The sequence below is a fragment of the Chanos chanos genome, chromosome 16, assembly GCF_902362185.1.
Source record: "Chanos chanos chromosome 16, fChaCha1.1, whole genome shotgun sequence".
NCBI classification, from domain to species: Eukaryota; Metazoa; Chordata; class Actinopteri; order Gonorynchiformes; family Chanidae; genus Chanos; species Chanos chanos.
The window spans coordinates 3,929,829-3,946,319 of NC_044510.1; the positions used below are offsets into that span (position 1 = coordinate 3,929,829).

General features: G+C 37.5%; 1 protein-coding gene across 1 annotated transcript in view; it reads left to right on the forward strand.

Annotated features, from left to right (window-relative positions):
- Nucleotides 1-16,491, forward strand: part of LOC115829709 (NACHT, LRR and PYD domains-containing protein 12-like) — a 42,307-nt gene that overhangs the window by 21,400 nt on the left and 4,416 nt on the right. Inside the window, exon 11 of the mRNA XM_030793876.1 lies at nt 1,738-1,911. Within this exon, the coding sequence (XP_030649736.1) occupies nt 1,738-1,911 (174 nt within the window). The remainder of the gene's footprint in view (nt 1-1,737; nt 1,912-16,491) is intronic.

Consider the following 16,491-nt stretch of genomic DNA (forward strand, 5'->3'; position numbering starts at 1 on the left):
GAGCCCAAATACAACATCCCGTCACGCCCGCACTTTAGTCAGTCTGTAATACCAGCCTTGTCCAATGAAGCAAAAATCAAAGTGACAGAAATTTTGAAAAATGAGGAGAGTTAGCTCATTAACTTGTGTCTAAATTTGAGAGTTGTGTTGAGGTACAATTTTCATAATTTCATATTAATGTAATTTAGACCAATCTATTTAATATTATTATATGTTTGAAGACTATTTATTTTTGTCTGACTTTCAAAGAACTCCTCTCAGGGTCAAGACAACAAGGGTTCAGTATTGTTAATGCATCAATAAATCCATTGTTTTCATTCGAGTGTCAGTTCAATTGATTTTCTTAAAAATATCGTGGATGAATCAAACCGTAAGCATAGTATTGTGAATAGAATCGGACCGTGAGCTGAGTGTATCGTTACATCCCTAATATACTCATATGAGAAAAAACACCTCACACATAACACATCTACCCACCAATCTATCTATCTATCTATCTATCTATCTATCTATCTATCTATCTATCTATCTATCTATCTCTCTCTCTCTCTCTCTCTCTCTCTCTCTTTCTCTCTCTGAAAATCAAGTGAGAATGAGTGTCCTGAGAATCAGGTCCTGAAATTTGCTGGGAAATTTTGTTCTACAGTTAGAAATGTCAAAAAAATGTTTATGTGGTCATTTCTTTCAGTTAACACCTATTACTCTTGCAAACTGTAATGGGATTATTTTACTCATTACTTCCTGGAAAAAGTAATTCCACTTATCATTCCTTTATTTCTATGCAGGGACATTTCTAGCATTTCTAGACATTGGGGCTTTGTCCAGACCAGTGGAGGGAGATCTAGGGGCATCATCCTGTGGGAAAAAAATCTTTTGAATTTTAACAGCTAAACACACTGTTTTCCAACAAATGGAGACAAAATGAAGAGCCTAGATAAAATAAGCCTTTTCTATAATCAATCAAAGTATTGACATCTGTACATGGTGGAGACATATCATGCTAGTTGGTTAAAATGCCTACCAAGTAACCTCACAGTTGACTGCACACATTCTTATAATGGCATATAACCCCAGAGGGAATCATTCTCTTACCTTGAAAGCATGAGTGCACTGTTTATGAAAGGATAACTTTCCATACATCAATAATTTAAAAGAAGTTTTATTGTATGATTTCATATGATTTATTTGAAACATGAAAAATGTAACTCTACATATATGCTAGAAAAGGTGGTTTATGTCTTGTTGGTCTCTCTCTTCTTGTCTTATACCCTCTTTATGAGCACTGTCTGTGTCTTGTTACTCTCTTCCTGTCTGTCTTTTAATCCTCATTTGTTGACATCAGTGTCTTTTCTGTCTCTCTCCACTTTCTTGTTCTTGTCATTTTTGCTGTACTGTTTCTGTCTGTAATTAAGTTATCTGTTTCTCTTCTCTTCTGTTTTGCTCCTGTCTGTCTCAGTTCTCTTTTCTTTCATCCTGAATTGTTTGCCATGTTAATGTCCCAGTTTTGGCGGGGAAATGTTGTTCTACAGTTAAAAATGTCTATGAGTTAAAATGACTTCTACATCAGATTTGTGTCTGTCTATTGGAGGAAAAGCAAAATCACAGACCAGGTGTATGGTCAGAGTGTGTGAGTGCACATGTACAATCAGTTCTTGCATTAAAACAATTGATCAACTTTGAAATAATTAAAACACATTGTATGAATATTCAGAAGAAAAACTTTGCTTATGTCTCTAGACTCTCAGACTGCAGTATAACTGAAGAAGGATATGCAGCTCTGGCTTCTGCTCTGAGATCAAACCCCTCACACCTGAGAGAGCTGGACCTCAGTGGGAATGATCCTGGAGACACAGGAGTGGAGCTGCTCTCAGTTTTACTAGAGGATCCACACTGTAAACTGCAGAAACTCAGGTGAAGATGTTGTCCAACAGTGTGCAGAACAGATATTTATATTATAAAAAAGCAACACACTCAACCTTTACAGACAGAATTCTTGTTGCTTTCGTAACATTATTCATGTTTGTTCAATTATGTCATTATATGAATTTAAATCATGTTTTGGTCTGTAAGCTCTTTAGTGATTTTGCTATTACTCCAACAAACATTAGGACAGCATATTGTTTTCTTTTTCACATGAAAAAATTATTTGGGGCTACAAATGACAGACCCTAGCAACGCCACTGCCTCTAAGTTCATCTCTAAAACCCATACTAATCTAGAAAACAGAATGTACAAGGAAGACATTCAGTAGTCTGATTAGTGCTTTATTAGTGGTTCAACAACACACCAAGTAATTCAGGACAGTGTTCATTTTGGCAGGTGATTTTGATTTAGTTTTAGTCTTTTGACTAAAATACATATTCATTTTTTGTCATAGTTTAGTCATTTGATCATTATTAGTTTTAGTCTAGTTATAGCATATGAAAACTAGACAAGTTTTAGTCACATTTTCATCAATTTGCATTTTTGTAAAATTAAATCATAACAGTGATTTCATAAAGGACACAGATATTCTTGGGCTTGCTATGGGTATGCACAATTAACGTTACCAAGTCAAGCGAACAAGAAAACATAGCCGTCTGTTTCTGGCTAACAAAGTCAAGCCTTTAAATTGATTTTGTTTTGATAGAACTCTAACTTTTTTATCATTTCTTGGTGATGCGCCTTCAAATGCCTCTTGAGGTTTGAGGGATTTTTCCAATCGATTTTGCACCCACATTGTTTGCGGTGCGTTTTATTTTCAGTTGTATTATAGCCAAAATGAGTCACAAATCCGTTCTTTTTCTTCCTCAGAGAGTAGCCATGATATGAGTTGCCAGATGGGAAATGTCAAAGGATCGTACCAGAGGCTTAAAATGATCGTATTTTGAGTGAAATTATCGTACGTGAGTCATAACCAAGAGAACAAATACATGTAAATATATCATTTCAGAAAACACGTATTTACTGAGATGAATGACTTTTTGAAACCGCTGAGAAGCCACATTGTTTAAAGGCAAACTTTGCCTCTTGCCTGTCCTCACCTGTTCAGCACCCTTTTTTTTGCTGTTTTTGGGTGGATGCAGCAGAAAGTTACAAACTTTCTTCATGTTAGCGGGCGCTCATTTGAAGAGCTCTGTAACTTGTAATATTACAACGATAATTGCATTACACTGGGTAAATATAGTACTGGCAGGGACGGCTGGTATAAATGGGCTAGCAGGGCTAAGCCCTCCCTATCTTTTACAATAAAGATGAGAAAATTATTGTTAAAAAACCTTATAACAGACTGTTTTACATTTTGGTGGAACCTAGAGCAGCAACAGCACCAAACAGTCGCAAGAAAAACGCAGGATATACCCAAATGGGCTTATTTTTTACAGCCCAAACACAGTAGAATCAGCTACCATTCATCTTCGTAGGGTCAAGTGAGTGACAGGTGTCATGCCACGCCCCCTTGATTTGCTGATCATTTGAGCTAAATTAATTCAGCCCACAGCCCATTTACTTTTGACCAATGACAGCGACTGTACAGACGGTACATACAGTGAGGTGCTACTGTAGCACCTGCATGTATGAGAGTGGGGAGAAAGAAGTGAGCGACTGTGGCAATGGTGGGCGTTAGCATGAACGAGGCGGATTATTTACTTTCACATCCCTTTTCTTCGATGTCGTTGGTGGAAAAATTGGAAGTGAGGAGACTGGGGACACATCGTCTAAACGACGTTCAAATAACACAAAAGGACAAACGACAAAATCGTAAGTTTTGAAACTTGGTTTTAACGAAAGGACTGGCTAGCGATAAGTAGCTAAGAATTCGCTTTTCTGTTTCCCATGCTTGCTTTTTGGAGGAGACACGGCTTGGACCGTGAATTCCTGTAAGTTTCAGCTTTGCAACCGCACTCCCTGCCAGAACCCAAAGACTCATTGGTTTCCTTCACACTGCCCGGCGGGTTGTAGGGGACGCCGCGGGATCGCGGGTTGGCATTGTTTACGGTCGGGACTAGGATAGTTTCTGATCGTCTTCGATCCTCCAATTTTCATTCTTGATCTACGAAAACATTCTTGGCAAATGCTTTCACCTATGTGCAGTACGGATGGCCCCGGCTGTCCCTCTAAATCATGGCCCTGTGTTGCAAAACGGTTGTGATAAAAAAAAAAAAACGACAGTTGCAGTATCTATGGGCAATCATAACAGTTGGAACATGTTTTGTAGTGCATCCCTAGGTAGGCCCTTTTCTGACATTGTAGGCTGACAATGTGGAGCATTCTGTTCTATCATGCAGCCTATCATTCCATCATTCTTGCATATTTTGTTTTTGTTAAAATGGCATGTGTTAATGTGTACAGAGGAAAATAGTTAAATGGTATGTAGCCTGTGTGTGTGTGTGAGAGGAGGGGGGGAGACAGATACAGAGTTTGTTGGCATCAGGCCATTCTTGTGGGTACCTCTCTATGGTGTTGTTGTAGAGCACTTGCTATAACAAGGTATATATTGGCCTTGCTGTGACTTGGTATCTGGGATGTGATGCTGCTGTTGCTGCAGTGTAAATTACTGATGGGTATAATCCACTTGTTAGCCCACCCACCCAGTATCACCACCAGCCGTCACTGAGTACTGGCCCGTAATGTACTGCAGTCAGTAGCCTATAACATACCCCAAACTTCTGATTTGTAAAGAAGGTTTGATTAATGGTTAAGTGAATGACATTTGGCTCCTGAGTTAATCATCACAACAAGAATGATTGGCTGGAAAAAGTGTAAGAAGAGCTGCGTAAACACCGATGTAAGATCCATATTTTACTATCCTGATCGTGCATGGAAATTAATTAAAATGAGGTAGCCTATCCTGATTACAACTACTAACGCTAAGTGTCACAAAATGATCATATTGTTGTACATTATGGGACTTTTGGCTGGTTGCCAAGTTAAGGCTAGTTAAAATGTTTAATGTTCAATTTCCAGAGGACGGAGGCTATATTGCTTTTCCATTCGTCTGTCTCTGACATTATTGTTTCGTTAGTATTCGTCAGCGAAAATGCTAATGTAATTCGTCACAGCTTTTAATTTTCAAAGGTGCATTTTTATTTAGTTATCATCTCCTTCAGGATCCTGAATTACCTCTCGCTTTCGTCGTGGAAAAAAGTTTGTTGAACATTTTTCGTCTCAGTTTTTGTCAACGAAATTAACACTGTTTCAGGAATTACTTTACAAATACATCTTCATAAAACAAACTAAAAGAAAAGAGGTTTACCATGGTCAAACAATCAAGTGTGCTCAGCACATTACCAACACTGTTGCTTTTACTGAGCTCATTTTGCTTCCTTATATGTAAAGTAGTGATTATATCTCTTTAACAAAAGTCTCTCAAATCATTTACTGGAAAGCCTGTTCCTCCTGCGGGCCAACTTTGACAAGCGTTTTGGTAATTTATTTATTCACTAAAAGATTATGGCTATTCATTTATGATTTAAATTCCAGTAAATAATATTCTTTGCTTAAAAATATATGTATAATACGGGGAATGAAATTCTTATTAAATGAGAAATTATAACATGATTATAAGAGCTTACACTGTAATGCTTCACATGACTTTGTTATGAAGAAAAATAATGAAATTACTGTAATGTATTACTTTGTACCCCAACACTAGTGAAAAAGTTTAAGTGATGGGTAACATAACAATGACGTGATGCAGGTGCTACATTTGTCCTCATCAGCTGTGTGTAACATTTACATGCAGAGGAGAATTAATGAAGGGAAAATGTCTTGTGTTATGAACTATTCAAGACACTGTTTCTATTTCGCTTGTCCATTCGTCTGTCTCTGACATTTTGAAAATGGTGGTATATTTCGTCACAGTTTTTATTTTAAAAGGTGCATTTTTATTTAGTTATCGCCTCGTTTTTCGTCGTGGAAAAAAAAACGTTGACGAACATTTTCCATCGACGAAATGAACACTGATTCAGGATCCTGAATCACTTCACAAGTTTATCTTCATAAAACCAACTAAAGGAAAAGAGGTTTACTGTGGTCAAACAAACTTCAACCAGAAACACTTTTTAAAGAAGAGCAAATACACATTATCAAGTGTGCTCAGCACATTACCAACACTGTTACTTGCATTGAACTCATTTTGCTTCGTTGTATCTAAAGTAGTGGTTATATCTCTTTAACAAAAGTCTCTCAAATCATTTACTGGAAAGCCAGGGGCCAGCTTTGACAAGCGTTTTGGTAATTTATTCATTAAAACATTATGGCTGTTAATTTACGATTTCAATTCCAATAAGTAATATTATTTGCTTAAAAATATATGTATAATACAAGGACATTCTTCTTAAATGAGTAATTATAATAAGATTAAAAGAATAAATAATGAAATTACTCTAATGCATTACTTTGTACCCCAACACTAATGAAAAAGGTTCAGTGATGGGCAACATAACAAAGTCATGATGCAGGTGCTACATTTGTCTTCATCAGCTGTGTGTAACATTTACATGCAGAAGAGAATTAATGAAGGGAAAATGTCTTGTGTTATGAATGATCTATTTAAGACACTGTTTCTATTTCTTAGGATTTCGCCTTGTTTTTGGCAAATTTATTCTGTCTCTGGTATGTTTCAATGTTGAACTGGCCCTGTTCTCTGTAGGCTGAAATGGACACTGTCCTGGACTATTGAGAAGGATAGTGACAGTGGTGAGGTGTAAAATGGTCAGTGACATGAATATATTCTTCCTCTCTCTGCAGGCTGTTGAAAAGTCCTGTTGCAGAGGAAGCCTGTGCTGCTCTGACTTCAGCTCTAGGTAAAAACCCCTTACTGCTGACAGAACTGGATCTGAGTGAGAACAAACTAGGAGACTCAGGAGTGAAGCAGCTCTCTGCTCTGCTGGAGGATCCACACTGCAGACTACAGAAACTGAGGTGAGAGATGTCTCTTAAAAATGCCATGAAAACAATAGGATGAATCAGCTGCTTGATTTGTGAGTTTCATTAATCTGTTGGATGTTTCACTTGAATAAAATACTGACATATACTGTACTGTAGTCTTCCCTCAGCTACAGATTTAGGGGAAAGTTATTTATAACAAGGATGTTTGTCTGCATTTTCTCAGACTGAACTCTACAACTGTGGTCTCATTGACCTGATGGATCTGTTTTTAATAATATACATGAGTGTACAGTATAGGACCAAGTGGAATATGTATAGTTAGAAACACACACATTTGTACATATACACACACATGTACATACACTAACTCTCATTTGACACAGAGTGAAGGGTTGAGTAAAGGTGCTGCTTTTGGGTTCATGGGAAAACAAGTGGGTGATGTGACTAACAAGGATTTATCCCTAAAAAGCAAAAGATGTACAGACATTCAAATTGTCACAAGTTGGTGGAATCTGTGGGTAACAAGATTCCAAGAACAAGCAGGAGAGAATGTTAAAAAGATCCCCAATGACCTGTTCAGCCAGGTCTCACCTGACATAGCAGGTGAACTAGCTGACTCTGTGGACATCACCCATAGATTGGGTCCCCACTCAGGAGATGCACAGTCTAGCCACAGAATTACTGTGCAGTTTATTTCAGGATCTTAGAGGGACAAAGTTTAGAGGGAAACAAGAACCTCAACTTCTGTTCAAAGAAGAGAAGATCAAGGTTTTTAAATCTCTCACACAGAGAACTAAATATGTCAGGATCAGACTGTGGCCTCTAGTGGAACACGTGACAAAGGATGTGAGAAAAAACAGGTTTCAGAGCCTTTTAAACCTGTACTGAAGGTAAAAGAGAAGCAGGCTACATGTGAAGAATAAGAATCAAAACAACAGTGATAGCTCTATTCATGACTCATCCTTAATTTAGTTTGGAAAAACGAAATCCACACAGATCATGGTTTATTTTTTTGGACTTTAAAACCCTAAACATCATCTTTAAAATGAATTGATTTTAACGATTCATTAATTACCCTTGATCTATGGAACTTTATTCCAAATTTTTCAAAACTGATAGCCCCAAATTTCTATTCTTGTGTAACAATCATATCAGTAAAAATGCAAATCAAATTACAGATGTTGTTGGTGTGGTCTCTTATGTTTAAACTTAAATCTCCTCCAGAAAGATATAACATCTGGAAAAAGGACATTCTATATAAAAGTAAATCTGTATTCTTTTAAAACTGAATTAAACATAATATTATACTAACAGGTCAACTACTTGAAGCAAATGGAAGGTTGTACAGCTACTCAGATTTCCTGAGAAAATATCAAATTCCAGTAACTTGAAGAATATTCAGTCATATTTGATGCTGTGATGAGTATTTATACACAACAGAACAAGACTAGACTAACGAAAAACAGGTGTAGCTACTTATTCAATGACTAAGGTTAACTAAGGGAGCAGGAAGTGCATATGGAAATCTAACAAAATGTCCAGCAGAGGGGAAAGAGAGAACCAGGACCTGACACCTCTCAAGTATCTACTGAGTAACACAGTGAGAGGAGTTCCACTTCAATTAATCCACAAGCAAAGTCTGTCCAGCCAAATCTTTCCTTAAGAGATAGAAGTGGAATATTGCTTCTGACTGCTCCTTTTGTGGGCATGCAGATGAAAAGGTCTCACGCTTGTTTTGGAATTGTTCTTAAGCAGTGACATTTTGATCAGACACTCTACAATTTGTTCAAACACATGCCATTTATAAGTTCTCTTTTTATTATAAATATGCTTTCTTTGGCGTGTTTGATTATTAAAAGAAAAATGTAAGGGAAGGTGTTTTTACTTGCCACATACCATACCCATGAGAGCAGATTCAGGGGTTTTAAACCATTCTTTGCAGTGTTCAGAAGTGAACTCAGTGAGTATATAGATACTATTATACTCTTTGCAAACTCCAAAGCTATGGGGACTATATTATTGTAGTCAAGTTTTGTGACCTTTCAAAAGCGAACTCGGTGCTTGACTTGACTTTTATTTTGAAAGTCTTGTGTTTTTTGTTCATCTATATATTTTCTATATATTGTATATAGTGAGTATATACCTATATATATTCTTCCCTCTGTACCTCTGAACTTTGGGTAGTGAGACTGTAGTATTGTGTGACTGAGTTGGATGTATTTTGATGAACAGCTTAGTTTTTCAGTGTAGAAAAGAGGAAAATATATGTTTGATAACATAAGAGAGAGATCTAAACTAAACTGGCCAGTGGTTTGTCGTCTCAAGTGAATCAAAAAAGAGTCGTGTCTTGTAGTGCAGCATGTGAACTTTCTAAAACCTGTAAAAGCATTTTTTCCTTGTCACGGTAAACTGCTGGAAATTCAAACAGTGTCAAGTGTCCAGAAAAATACTGGACATTGTTTATCACTGAAAAGGTGAAACTTTGGAGAAATTTTGATTGATGCAATAAAAACCAATAGCTAAGGTCTGTGCTGACAACTCATGACCGTAACCAGTGTGTGCATGTGACGTTTGGAACCAGGCAGCTAGTGTGTATAACAGAGAGAGATCTGTAAGAGAGATTTGAACATGCATATGTTGTGATGTGCATAAGTCCCAATGAGATGTAAAAACAGAAAAACACAGATCAACTGTGTGACTGTTGTAGGCTATTATGCAAATGAAATGCAGAACCGTGTCAACCCAGTGATGTGAACAGGCAGAAATAAACCAGACCAGAGACTCAGTTCAGCAGAGATTATTACAGTAACACATTAGGGATCAAACTTATGTGCAAGTGTCCAAGTCAGTTCTCATCTGCAGCTCAAACAACAGAAGGACAAGGACACTCTGATTTTATACCCAAAATGACAACACACACACATTCAGATCAGGTTTCATTTAGTTTACACAAGTGTGTCAAGGTCCTAAAATGATGAACTGAGCATTGTCTTCTCTTTGAGGTCATAATGTATTGTAGGCAGAGTGAATGTCATAGAGAAGATATGTCAACTTCCACAACACACCTTTGACCTCTTCCTGATGACATTCCTCATATATGTATAAGACAGACAAAAGGGAGGTATGAAAAACAGGGCCAGGTCTCTGAGATATATTGAATATTTTCCTACATCAGCCCCAGTTTAGTGTCTCTAAAGGTGACTAAGTTTCAGTACTGTACTACTGACAAACTTTATAACATTGTTAACATAAGACCACACACAACAACATAGTTCTGTTTATTTATTTGGATATTTACAGACTTTAGAAGTAGCTTCACATTCATTCAGGAAAGGCAGAATAATCTGATCACTGAAAGAGTAACATGATGTTGTTTCTGTTTAGATAATTAACAAACATCAAACAGCCACAAAGTATTCAGCTCTGTATCCAGTCTTTATCAGTGTAATTGTGTTTGTAGTGAAATTACTGAGAAAACATTTTAAGAAATAATTAAACCATTTTACTTCCTCAGTTGATCCGCCTGGTCTTCACTGGAAACTGGTTAAGATAATACTAGATGTCCAGTCTAATACAGAATCCACTCTGTGATACAGATGAAAAAATAGCTTCACACAGTTTAAATAAGGCTCATGTCATCAGTCAGGCTTTTCATGGAGTGATTTACATCATAAATTAAAATACAGAAATATTCACTCGCATTACAATGTTTAAAAACACCACTGATATCTTTGTATGAAAATATAACCATTCTGAAGACCACAGTCATCACTTCTCTCATTCATTCCAATTAGAGCTGATGTGGAACTATATCCAGGTAAGGTGGTGACCAAATGACTCCATTTCAGAATAAAGAGATTCTATGACATTATCCTGTTTACTGATACATGTCTATGGTCTAACTGACCAGTGTCATTAATTGGTCACTTCTCTCTCTCTCTCTCTCTCTCTCTCTCTCTCTCTCTGTAGACTATATAACTGCAGTATAACAGGGGAAGGCTGTGCTGCTCTGGCTTCAGCTCTGAGATCAAACCCCTCACACCTGAGAGAGCTGAATCTGAGTGGGAATAAACCAGGAGACTCAGGAGTGAAGTGTCTGTCTGCTTTGCTGAAGGATCCACAGTTTAAACTGGAGAAACTGAAGTGAGTAAACATAACCCAGTATAATGTAGCAGAATGCAGTGAACATAATTTTATAGTCACTACAGGAAAACAGGCACTTTAAAGATTTACTGAGATTTTTACAGGGAGTTCCATACTGTCTGATCATCTCTATAGTTTTTGAACTCCAATCTCTTTACAAACGCATTCTGATTACAAACACACGCACACATACACACACACATACTCAGAGAGACATACATACATAAATGCACACATACACGCAGACACAGACATTGTTTATAACTGAAAACGTGTATCTTTGGAGATATTTTGATTGGTGCAATAAAAACCAATAGCTGAGGTCTGTGCTGACAACTCATGACTGTAACCAGTGTGTGCATGTGATGTTTGGAACCAGGCAGCTAGTGTGTATAACACAGAGAGATCTGTAAGAGAGATTTGAACATGCATATGTTGTGATGTGCATAAGTCCCAATGAGATGTAAAGACAGAAAAACACAGATCAACTGTGTGACTGTTGACTATTATACAAATGAACTCTGTGATTGTAGTTGACTGTTAGGCCTGTGCATTTTAATAGTGTGATTGAAGTTGTAGGCTGTGATGATCAGTTCCAAGTCTGTGTAACCCAATAGTGCAATGTGTGTGGTTGGAGTGAGAACCCTGTAAATTCTTTGTCTCCTCCCTGAAGTATGGAGAGACTTTGTAGAACCGTGTGAACCCAGTGATGTGAACAGGAAGAAATCAGCCAGACCAGAGACTCAGTTGAGCAGAGTTTATTCTAAATACACACAAAGGATCAAACTAATGAACAAGTGTCCAAGTCAGTTCTCATCTGCAGCTCAAACAACAGAAGGACAAGGACACTCTGATTTTATACCCAAGATGACAACACACACACATTCAGATCAGGTTTCATTTAGTTTACACAAGTGTGTGAAGGTCCTAAAATGATGAACTGAGCATTGTCTTCTCTTTGAGGTCATAATGTATTGTAGGCAGAGTGAATGTCATAGAGAAGATATGTCAACTTCCAGAATACACCTTTGACCTCTTCCTGATGACATTCTTCATATATGTATAAGACAGACAAAAGGGAGGTATGGAAAACAGGGCCAGGTCTCTGAGATATATTGAATATTTTCCTACATCAGCCCCAGTTTAGTGTCTCTAAAGGTGACTAAGTTTCAGTGCTATACTACTGACTAACTTTATATTATTGTAAACATAAGACCACACACACCAACATAATTTCATTCATTTGGATATTTACAGACTTTAGAAGTAGCTTCATATTCACACAGAAATGGCAGAATAATCTGATCACTGAAAGAGTAACATGATGTTGTTTCTGTTTAGATAATTAACAAACATCAAACAGACACAAAGTATTCAGCTCTGTATTCAGACTTTATCAGTGTAATTGTTTTTCTAGTGAAATTATTGAGAAAACATTGTAAGAAATAAATAAACAATTTTCTTTTTTCAGTTGATCCACCTGGTTTCCACAGGGGAGTGGTTAAGATAACACTAGATGTCCAGTCTAATACAGAATCATCCACTCTGTGATATAGATGAAGAACAGCTTCACACAGTTTAAATAAGACTCATATCATCAGTCAGGCTTTTCATGGAGTGTTTAATATCATGAATTTAAATAAAGAAATATTACACTCATTACAATGTTTAAAAACACTACTGATATCTTCATATAAAAACACAACCATTATAAAGACCACAGTCATCACTTCTCTCATTCATTCCAATTAGAGCTGATGTGGAACTATATCCAGGTAAGGTGGTGACCAAATGACTCCATTTCAGAATAAAGAGACTCTATGACAATGTCCTGTTTACTGATACATGTCTATGGTCTAACTGACCAGTGTCATTAATTGGTCACTTCTCTCTCTCTCTCTCTCTCTCTCTCTCTCTCTCTCTCTCTGTAGTCTGTGTAACTGCAGTATAACAGAGAAAGGCTGTACTGCTCTGTCTTCAGCTCTGAGATCAAACCCCTCTCACCTGAGAGAACTGCATCTGAGGAGCAATAAACCAGGAGACTCAGGAGTGAAGTGTCTGTCTGCTTTACTGAAGGATCCACAGTGTCAACTGGAGAAACTGAAGTGAGTAAACATAACCAAGTATGATGTGGCAAAATATAATGAACAGAGTTATATAGTCACTAAAGGAGAACTGGTTCTTTAAAGATTTACTGAGATATTTTTAGTGAGTTCCATACGGTCCAATAACCTCTATAGTTTTTGAACTCCACTCTCTTTACACGAACATTCTGTTTACACACACATACACACACACACACACACACACACACACACACACACAGAGAAAACTAGCAATAAATGTCATCCACCATAATGATTACATATCACTAAACCATGAAAAAAATTGTCATATTTAACGTGAGAATATGACTCTTGAAGTTTTTCTATTGCTGTTGTAATAACTCTTTGCTGAGAATGTCTCTAAGGCTAAGTGAAGTCAAACTTTCAACTCCGTGTTGTTGGAGTGATGATGTCTAGGACTACACTGTGATCTCACACCAGGAACACAAGTGTCACTCCTCAGTTTGATTGTTGGGTGTGTGTGTGTGTGTGTGTGTGTGTGTGTGTGTGTGTGTGTAGAACAGAGATCAGTAATGTTCAATATCAATATCAATAATCAGCCAGACCAAAGACTCAGTTGAGCAGAGTTTATTCTAATTACACACAAAGGATCAAACTAATGAACAAGTGTCCAAGTCAGTTCTCACCTGCAGCTCAAACAACAGAAGGACAAGGGAACTCTGATTTTATACTGTTGGATATTTGTGTTTTGATGTTAAAATAATGAACAGACACAGTGATGGTTTTTGGTCTTTATTGAAGTTTGATGATACAGGAGAATCAGGAGAGGAGAGAAGCAGAGACTCTGTTGTTCACACACTGAGTCTTGATGTTACTGACTAAAGAAAACAATTTCTCACTCATAGATATACCTCTGCAAACCAAGGCCTTTTGACCTTGACTAATGTAGATAACAAACACCCCAGACTCACACTGGACACTGGAACAAATGTGCTCTGTCTAACCCTCCAGTTCTTGCCAGTTTATGTAGGTTATTATTTAGCCCTATGAATGGGAGGACTGTATAAAATCATATGGATATGAGTATGTGATAGGACATATGATTTGTGTATGTCCTGTATGTGGATGGAGGTGTGTGAGTAAGTGCATGTTAGGATATGTGTGTGTCTCCTGTTGACCTTATCACCACAGAGAACATTGTGCTATTCCCCACAATATCCAGGATGACAACACACACACATTCAGATCAGGTTTCATTTAGTTTACACAAGTGTGTCAAGGTCCTAAAATGATGAGCTGAGCATTGTCTTCTCTTTGAGGTCATAATGTATTGTAGGCAGAGTGAATGTCATAGAGAAGATATGTCAACTTCCACAACACACCTTTGACCTCTTCCTGATGACATTCCTCATATATGTATAAGACAGACAAAAGGGAGGTATGGAAAACAGGGCCAGGTCTCTGAGATATATTGAATATTTTCCTACATCAGCCCCAGTTTAGTGTCTCTAAAGGTGACTAAGTTTCAGTACTGTACTACTGACAAACTTTATAATGTTGTCAACATAAGACCACACACACCAAGATAGTTTTGTTCATTTGGATATTTACAGACTTTAGAAGTAGCTTCATATTCACTCAGAAATGGCAGAATAATCTGATCACTGAAAGAGTAACATGATGTTGTTTCTGTTTAGATAATTAACAAACATCAAACAGACACAAAGTATTCAGCTCTGTATTCAGTCTTTATCAGTGTAATTGTGTTTGTAGTGAAATTACTGAGAAAACATTGTAAGAAATAATTAAACCATTTTACTTCCTCAGTTGATCCGCCTGGTCTTCACTGGAAACTGGTTAAGATAATACTAGATGTCCAGTCTAATATGGAATCCACTCAGTGATACAGATGAAAAACAGCTTCACACAGTTTAAATAAGGCTCATGTCATCAGTCAGGCTTTTCATGGAGTGATTTGCATCATAAAGTAAAACAGGGAAAATATTCACACACACATTACAATGTTTAAAAACACTACTGATATCTTTGTATAAAAATATAACCATTCTAAAGACCACAGTAATCACTTCTCTCATTCATTCCTATTAGAGCTGATGTGGAACTATATCCAGGTAAGGTGGTGACCAAATGACTTCATTTCAGAATAAAGAGACTCTGTGACATTGTCCTGTTTACTGATACATGTCTATGGTCTAACTGACCAGTGTCATTTATCATAAATCAGTCTCTCTGTGTGTGTCTTTTTTAGTGCCCTTCCATTCAGTTAGAGTCAGTAAATTAGTCTCTGTGTGTTTGTGTGTTTTGTAGCTCTGTACTAATCACCCTGTGAAATATAATCATCCAGTACAACACTCATCCCTGACACACACATACATATGTGTCTGTATTTGTATCTGTGAATTCTGGCTTATTCACCTTTACACTGCATGCTCTGAGGTTTCCATGACGACCCAGAATGTCATAGTTTCTTTCTCATGGTCATTTCTCTCTCTCTCCCTCCCTCTCTCTGTAGTCTGTACTGGTGCAGTATAACAGAGGAAGGCTGTGCTGCTCTGGCGTCAGCTCTGAGATCAAACCCCTCACACCTGAGAGAACTGAATCTGAGTGAGAATAAACCAGGAGACTCAGGATTGAAGTGTCTGTCTGCTTTACTGGAGGATCCACCGTGTAAACTGGAGAAACTTGAGTGAGTAAACACAACCCAGTATGATGTAGCAGAATGTTCCTGCTTTATGCCTGAGACTCCCTTTATTTATACAGGGGATAAGGTGATGCCCTTTGCAGGGATTTGAATTTGGCAGTGTAGCACTTTACTTAACCACATGCCCTTGCTGACGTCAACAGTGGCTCAGCCAGACTCAAACCCCCAACCCTTGCACTGCAAGGCAAACACCTGATCAACTGAGCTACAGCAGCTACGTGACGTAGCAGAATGTAGTGAACAGAATTTTATAGTCACTACAGGAGAAAGGGTTCTTTTAAGATTCACTGAGATTTTTACAGTGAGTCCCATACTGTCCAATAACCTTTAATGTTTTTGAAGTCTAATCTCTTTACACACACATTCTGATTACAAACGCATACACACATACACACACGGGCGGATGCACACACATACACACAAACGCATGCACGAACACACACAGGCACACACACACAAAACTACCAATAAGTACCATTTACACAGTGATTATGTACCACTAAACCATTAACCAAATTGTTATATTTAATTTTCAGAATTTGACTCTAATTTTGACCCTTATCTGTATGTTTTTCTATTGCTGTTGTAATAACTCTTTGCTGAGAATGTCTTTACGGCTAAGTGAAGTCAAACTGTCGACTCTGTGTTTCTCTCTCTCTCTCTCTCTTTCTCTCTCTCTCTGTCAGTTCA